Source organism: Berghia stephanieae, chromosome 11 (assembly GCF_034508935.2).
Source record: "Berghia stephanieae isolate SIO BIC M18660-M18661 chromosome 11, UCSD_Bste_1.3, whole genome shotgun sequence".
Taxonomy (NCBI): Eukaryota; Metazoa; Mollusca; class Gastropoda; order Nudibranchia; family Aeolidiidae; genus Berghia; species Berghia stephanieae.
The window spans coordinates 34917677-34926201 of NC_088370.1; the positions used below are offsets into that span (position 1 = coordinate 34917677).

At 37.7% G+C, this 8525-nt stretch overlaps 1 protein-coding gene across 6 annotated transcripts in view; it reads left to right on the forward strand.

The window, feature by feature from the left end:
- LOC144956549 (uncharacterized) overlaps positions 1 to 5387 on the forward strand; it is a 77791-nt gene extending 72404 nt beyond the window's left edge. For 5 of the 6 annotated variants that reach the window (XM_078887120.1, XM_078887118.1, XM_078887117.1 and 2 more), the window contains exon 6: positions 1 to 5387. This exon is cut by the window's left edge and continues 1327 nt beyond it. In XM_078887120.1, the coding sequence (XP_078743246.1) occupies positions 1 to 3516 (3516 nt within the window). In that variant the 3' untranslated portion in view covers positions 3517 to 5387. The other variant, XR_013641971.1, reaches the window with a different exon arrangement.
- The last annotated feature ends 3138 nt before the right edge of the window (positions 5388 to 8525 follow it).

Sequence of the window (8525 nt, forward strand, 5' to 3'; positions counted from 1 at the left end):
CCGTACAGCTCTCATTTTTACAATTCGCTATCAGTCGCTGCGCTGGCATCATTAGATCAAAATAGCAACAACTCTACCAAGCACCATCTTCAAAATCAACTACACAAGCAACATCATACTCAACTACAGCAACAGCACGAATCGGAAAGCAGTCTTTCTTGGAAGGCTGCTTCAGTGTCGCCTCCGACACCAAACAGCAAGCTTCAAGAACAGGTAAATTCCTTCGGGTCTAAATTAAACTCGAGTCTATCAGGAAATGGGCCATTACCTTTGTCTAAAGATTTGACCGCGAGATACTGCGCAGATTTTAGTTTGCGCACTCGTCCGCCAGTGTTTCCGGCGCCGTCACTGAGAGCACCACCTCAGTCTCCCCCGTCGCCGGAACCCGGTGAAACGAAGAATAAATTCCAGGGCCTTGATCAAAATCTTTACGTCGACGAGGTGGCGAGAGACGGAAACGGGCGTGACGGAGAACGGGAAGACCGAAGGTCCAGGTCCAGTCGTGATAGCCCCGTAGAAAGAAGCACGCCATTGTCATCTTCTCACCTTAACAGCAAACTATTATGGCAAATAAACGGAGGAGCAGATAGGGACAAAGTAACGAGCAGTGGGTACAACGCAATGATATCTTCATCTTTCGAAGAAGGTTACCGTAGACTGAACTCATCGCCATCATCTGATACAACTTTGCAAGGAGACAAAGACAATGTAGAGCCAAGAGAAGCGTTTATGAAGGTCGAACCACTCGACGAAGACGATGAAGATGAGTTTGAAGACGAAGAGGATGAGGGGGAGGTGGAGGAAGATGAAGAGCAATTCAAAACAGAGTCTAACTTGGATGACACGGAAACAATAGCAGATGATGAAGATGAGGACCGTGTGGATTACGAGGATCGTGTGGCTTCAGGATCAAAGAATAAAAACGTGTTTTACGGTGGTGATTTGGTGTGCCAGTTTTGTAAAAAGCTTTTTCCTGATCAAGTTACAAAAAGAGCCCATGAATCGCTTCATTCACAGAGAAAACTGTACCCGTGTTGTGTTTGCTCTGCATCCTTTCATTGTTGCTACAGCCTTCGTGTGCACACATGGAGAACTCATAAAGAAGGGCCATATAGGTGCAAGTATTGCTTTCTTGAATACGATGCTTCGTCAGAATTTAGAAACCATCTAATTAAAGAGCACTCCCTGCCAAAGACAGATTATCAATCTTTGAAGATATTCTGTTTTGTAACGAATTCTGATTCGTTTTCTCCTTCTCCCGGCTCGCTGCTAAGCAGTAACGTTGTTTCTGAAGGAGAACACGATGAAGACACAGTTGGCAGTGGTACAGCTTTCAAACACCACAGGCGAAGTGCTGACAACTCCGATGAGCGGTATAACTTTACAGACGAAACAACGAAAGCTTTACTGTCTCCCAACAGCATTGGAAGCAGCAGCAGCAATGCCATACCCCTTACGACATCAACGGACATTAAAACTGAAAGTGAAGAAGACACGGAGACATGCAAGATATGTAACAAGTCATTCAGCAAATCTTACATTCGTCTTCACGAACGCGCCCACGCAGACCAGAAGCCGTACGAATGTCCAATATGTAGTAAGAGATTTGGCTACAAAAATAACATGAAATCTCACATGAAACTTCATCAAGGGCTGAAGCCTTACCAATGTCAGATATGTGGAGCTAGATTTACTCGCGGCTCCACTCTTCGTCGGCATGGACGCCGACACAACATCTCAAATAGTGCCATGCTGGATTATGTCCTTTACGACCAACGTGCCAGTGGAAGAGGAGGGGCAGCTGCAGCCGCCGCAGCAGCAGCAGCAGCAGCCAGCTTGGCCCATCATAAGGCCAGCATGGTGCCAAATTCACTTTTAGGGGCCAAAAGCCAATATCTCTTGCCAAACAACCTCAACAATGCTAATAGTAATAATAATAATACTTCTACCGGAAACAGTATGTCAGTATCGCAGATTTCCCCACATCTCCATCATCACCAACAACACCATCAACAACAGCAACATCATCACCAACAGCATCCTCCGACATCCTCCAATTCGTCGGACATACAATCTCGCCCACACCATCACCATCCCCATCACACTCAACCGCACGCTTCTGCGATTACCACCAAGCACAGCGCGTTTGGTCCCATGCCAAGCTTGATTCCCGCTGCAGCTGGAGTTAGACCTGGTAACGTTGGTTTGGACAGCGAGAGGTACAGTAGTGATATCAGCATGAAGGATAGAAGTCCGAATTACCATCTTTCTCCAACAGCTCCTACTTCGCCAAGAGTTTCAAGCGGGCACCATAATCCTTTCACAAGCCCCAACTCTATCACCAACCCCATGGTCGGGGGACTCGCTCAAGCAGTGGCAGCTGCAAATCTGTTCGGGTACCCCAACGCAGCAACCGCACCACAACTTTACCAATTCTACGCATCTGCTGCTGCTGCAGCAAATCCTTTGATGGGTTACACCCCTTACTCCACAGGCCATAATACCCAGAACGTACAGTCGGACGCACTTAACTTGAGTCTCAATAAAAGAAAATCTTCATCTGAGAAAGATGGTGAAGACGACGTCGTCGGTGATTTTAAAAATGGATGTTCGAAACGCTTGCGACTGGTAGATGAAGAGACGGACCGGAAATTGACGTCATCCCATCTGTCACCAAACGATGACCAGAACTTTGCGGACAGTAGTAGTGGAATCAGCAGCGCCTCGCCTGACTCGAAAATAACTTCTAAACACGATACCGCAATGGAGCATGAAATTGAACCATCTTCTAAAACAGATTTTGATGTTACAAATGAAAATGACACCAAGAAATTATCATCACCTCAGAAAAGTTTGACTACGAGTTTAGAAAACAAGGATTGTCCAGACTCTCTACAGCAACAATTAAGTAATCATTCGTTTCATCATCGGCGTGGGTTCGATGGGAGTCCTCATCACGACGAGAACTCCAGCCAAAGCAGTGACAACGATCTTCATCTGAAAGTCTCCACAGAAGATTTCGGAGCGCAGGTCAACATTTGCTGTCCAAGTCCTCAAGTTCAATCTTCAACGGGGTCTGTGTCCGATCACCACGGCCCTGCACGAAATCAAACCCCCAGTAACACAAACAGCCCGGTTGGTTCTTCATCAGGGCCCGATAGCCTGGTCCTTCCCAACAGATCTGCGTCCAGCCCTGCCTCTGGAAGCGGCCGGGCAAGCCAGTCGAGCAGTCCGGTCAATTCAAACTCCGTACCAAGTCCTACTCTCAACAGTAGCGACTCCGCTCAGGATATTCTCCTGTCTTTGCTCAGCACCGGAAGGCTTTTCCACTGTTCCTTCTGCGACATTTACTTCTCGGAGTACGCCATGTTCCGGCTTCACCAGAAATACCACGAAAACGACTTGGACCGTCCTTTTCTGTGCGCCGTTTGCAAGGAAGACTGTAAGGACAAGACTTACTTCACTGTTCACTTGTCAGAGCACTTGGGTATCGGCCCTAAAAATGGTTTGCCCTGATTTCTAAGGGCAAGATTTTATGTTTTATCATGTATTTTATGTTGTAATCTTTTACTAATATTAATATATGCTTATTATTGAAATTAACAGAGACAATGTAAATCATATGGTCACAGATAGTTTGGATTTGGTTACCAAGAAAAAGCCCATATCAACGAAGATACAAATGGACGCGTTTGTTTTTATCATCCGAGTTACTTATGGAGGGTGGCTTCCGTCAGATTCATGAATGGATCAAAAGAAGTCCTGGAACGCAAGGAAGGTTTTGGGTTAGTTTTTTCTTTTTTTTTAAATCTTGCATTACTTTTGGATCAAATCAACTTCAGGAGAAAAAAAAAGTGTCATTATTTTCAAAGCCAACAACAAAAACAGTATTTTACAGGAAGACGCTATAAAAGACTTTAACTGTTCACGCCTGATAATTCGTGACTTAGCGGATTACATATCTAGCGGGAATGAATATTTGTCATCTAATATGAACAGTGAAGTGCAATTGAGGCCACAAATAAATCTACGGAGTATTCTAAACATCTAGAGATTCCTAAATAAGACAAGAAAATGAAGAGAAGGGTAGTGAATATTCTACGACCCCTCACCCATCCCCTTCCTTGAAGCTTGGATTATTATGTAAGGATTAGACAATAAAAATAGATAAGTAGCTATGTAGATATGACAATTCTTTGTTATTTCATGGATGGAAAACCATTTTGATTTTCATTGGAAACTCACATATTCAAACGAAGACCTTCCGACATTTTTTTTTACTTCAAACTATTTTTTGTTAATCCGACGATTGTATAAACATTTTCATGGAATTGGTCATGCTTACAAAAACTTTTTTTTTCACCCTGTCAATTTTAATTGTTATATTTGATGTTGTCAATAACGCAAGTGTTTTTAAGGTTTATTAATTTTCTGATAAAAACCAACGCACGATAATTTTTTATTGTAATGTATTTCTAATTTTAAAAATTTGAACCTGTTAAGTATTGAAAAGTAACATTTGAGGGGGGGGGGGGAGGTTAAGGTGAAAGAGACGGCATAAAGAAAATAAATATTTGCGAAATCTGCATCAAAAAATACCATTATTAAAAAAAAAAATCTTTGGAAGAATAACTGGTTGATATTGAGGAATATTCACATCATTTTTTGATAGTTTAAAGCCGTATAAGTATAAGAGGCGCATGAAAAAGTTCTGAAAAAATGTGTGTGAAACTGGGCCCCACAAATAATTGAGAGAAATACAAGAAAAAAACATAATTCGTTACTTACCGAATTGTCAAATTACGTATCTTGCGGTAATGAATATTTGTCATCTTATATGAAAAGTGTAGTGCAATTGAGGCCCGAATAAATCTACAACTTGTCACACACAGTGAATATTCTAAACTTCTAGAGATGCCTAAATTAGCCAATAAAATGGAAAGATCAAGGGTAGTGAATATTCTACGACCCCTCACCCATCCCCTTCCTTGAAGCTTGGATTATTATGTAAGGCTTAGACAATAAAAATAGATAAGTAGCCATGTAGATATGACAATTCTTTGTTATTTCATGGATGGAAAACCATTTTGATTTTCATTGGAAACTCACAAATTCAAACGAAGACCTTTCGAGCTTTTGGGGTTTTTTTTTACTTCAAACTATTTTTTTTAATCCGACGATTGTATAAACATTTTATTTGGAATTGGTCATGCTTACAAAAACGTTAAATTTTCGCAGTACAAAATTCTGCTTTCCCTATCAATTTTAATTTTTATATTTGATGTTGTCAAGAACGCAAGCGTTTTTAAGGTTTATGAATTTTCTGATAAAAACCAACACTCGTTCGTTTTTTATTGTAATGTAATTTGTAATTTTAAAAATTTGAACCTGTTAAGAATGGAGAAGTAACATTTGGGGGGGGGGGGGGTTTAAAGACAAGAGAGACGACATAAAGATAATAAATATTTGTGAACTATGCACACAAAAAATGTTACTTTGGATGTTCTTAGAAAGAGTAACTTTTCGATTGATTAATCTTGAGGAATATTCACATCATTTTTTGATAGTTTAAAGCCGTATAGGAATAGAAGGCATTTGAAAAAGTTCTGAAAAGTGTAAGAAACGGGGACAGACAAAGCATTAAGAAAAATATACAAGAACAACCCCCCCCCCCCATTACAAAAAAAAAAAATAATAATAATCACCCCGTCTCGATCCTATTCAAGTTGAGTACAATTTACTCTCTGATTTTATTAGATCAATCTGAAATAGGTTTTGATTGGATCAAAGCAACGTGTACATCTATGCAGGTCTGACATCCGAACTCGCTTGTGGAACTAGATTTTTCATTGTTATTGTTGTAATGGTCAATTAAAAAAAAAATTTACGTCATCTTATGGAGATTTCCATAACAACAATGAACCCATAATGAATTGGGCTATCAGACCTGGAAATAAGTACACGATGAAGGATCTAGCCTTTTTTTTTTCATTCTTTTGATTGATTTATATTTTTGTGTGTTGTTGTTTTAATCTATTTTTTTTAAATTTGTCTTTTGTATTAATTGGTTTGGGACTTTTTGTTTCTTTTGAATTGAAGGTGTAAGATAGAAACGTTATAATTTTGGTTTCAGCCCACCTATCAATATCAAGAAAGAAATACAATATTTAGCTATGATAATAATAATAATATATTCGTTACAATTTTTTTTATAATGCTAAATTTATGTCCTACTGTATAATACGGGTACTCTATATGAATTAACTAACATTTTTTTTTTCTGACATAATTTATAACACAATTTAACCTTTCAAATTGTTACCTATTATCTACCACTAAAAATAAATAATTGTTCACGGAAAGCCAAGTTCTTATGATATTGATATTGTTGTCTGCAAAGCTTTTATCTATCTTTGTAGAAATTCTATCATACATAATGATGATGATAATAATAAATAATAATGATGATAATATAGAATACGGGTTTTTGTAACATAACTTTACGTATCTACATTTAATTGAAATTCACGGGTATTTCTTTCATATTATTTTATATATCTATCGACATTGTTTTCAGTTTACCTATTTGAAAAAAAGAAAACAAATCTGAAACGCAATGTTTACCTAACTCAAACGCATCATCACATTCATCGAATAGGCGACGCCGTCTTCTAGATTTATATAGAAAAAGACCTTACGTGGCCCAGCGTCTCAAAACGGTATTATGTGGGAATTTGGTAAAAATTGAATTTATTTTGAAAAGTAACATTTTATTTAACTTGGGTTATTTTTTTTTAAATGTATAATTCAAGGAAGCAATAGATTTAGTTGCTCACAGGACGAAAATTAAAAAAAAAAAAACACTCGAAAATCTAACCTTTCACTTTAAAAATAATTTTTGGTTGAGGGGAAAGGGGGGGGGGGAGGAGGGGATATCTGGTGAACCCCTAATGTAATACCGTTTTAAGACGTTAAGGCACAAATGAAAATGCAGGAAATCCGCCTCGCTTAAGTCTCAAGATCTTTATAAAGGAGTGTCTTGAATCAGCACGCATGGATCAAGGTGACGTTTTCCGTTTGGTGTTCTCCAATCTATTAATAGAAAACATCAACTTAACGGCACGTAGATAATTCGTGTAGCGAAAGGTCACGGGTCATCCACCTCAATCGCTCATGAAATTTCAGTTCCGATTGCTTGCTTAGATTTTAGACGACCTTTGCTTAGATTTGAGCCGCCGGTTTCCTAGCATTTAAAATTTTTAAAGTAACGAATAGTTAACCGAACCAGCGCGTCCATGTTTGAGAAGTGAAAATAATAAAATGAACGGAGAAGAAATTCTGATGATGATGATGTGTGTGTTCTATTGAAATGTTTAGAGCGATTATTCTCTGTATCCGCCATATTGCATGTTATTGCTGTGTGTACAAAATATTATAATGATTATTATTGATGATGGTTATAGGTTATTATTGATAATTGAATATTACTGGTTATATATAAACTTATAAACAAAAACATTATTTTTATCATGACTATTATTGTGATCATTGGAACTCTGGAGAATTGGAAAATTTCTACAGATGTATCGCATACTATTGTGTGGTACAAAGAATACTCAGACATATTGATGGTAACTCTGTCTTATGTGTGTACACGTCATAATCCACGTCATTCATTGCTGTGTATATAATCTATATATAGAATATGTCGTCATAATCACTCTTGATGACGTAATGCGCATCATCGAAATGGCCCGCCATCATCTTCTTTCATTATTATTATTGTTGTTATCATCATATTGTAGAGATCATCGTTGTCGTCGTTGTCATCTTCGCCATTATCGCCATTATCATCATTATCTTCATTATCTTCATCATCGGTTCCATCATCCTTATCATTTTCATCATATCAACGAAAGGAATGCCCGTTTGCTTTTGTTTTCGATTTTTTTGTGTGTATTCTATTTTTATTCTTATATTTTTAATTTTTTTTTTTTTTTCAAATATCTTATATGTCGATTCTTTTTTTTTTTCCTTTTTTTTTCAACTTTTTTCATACTGACTTACATTTTTGTTTATATTTTTTGTTGTTTTTTTTTTTTTTGTTTTTTTTTTTTGGTTTCTTTTTATTCTTTATTTTATTATTTTCCGAATTATTTCACAAACTCCCCCCCCCCCTTTTCCCAACAAGCATAATTTCATTCTTTTACAATTCACCAACTCCCACTTCGCTCACAGTTTTTAATTTTCATTTAAATTTAATTCAATTGAAGCATAATTTATTTGTAGGTAGATGTGTCATTATGTTGTGTTTGTACTGATACTATTATTACATTGTCAATATTGGTTTGTTTACGTTGTGTTTCGCCTCTCTACGTATCCCTACGCATTTACAAGTGCTACAAGTATAAGAGCATGGCAAAAAGTCACTCAAACAAAATAATATACACAGGAAGGGAAATTAGTTATGAATTTTACCAAATGGGGAAAAAATGATCACTCTGCAAGTCTCTTGATAAGAGTTC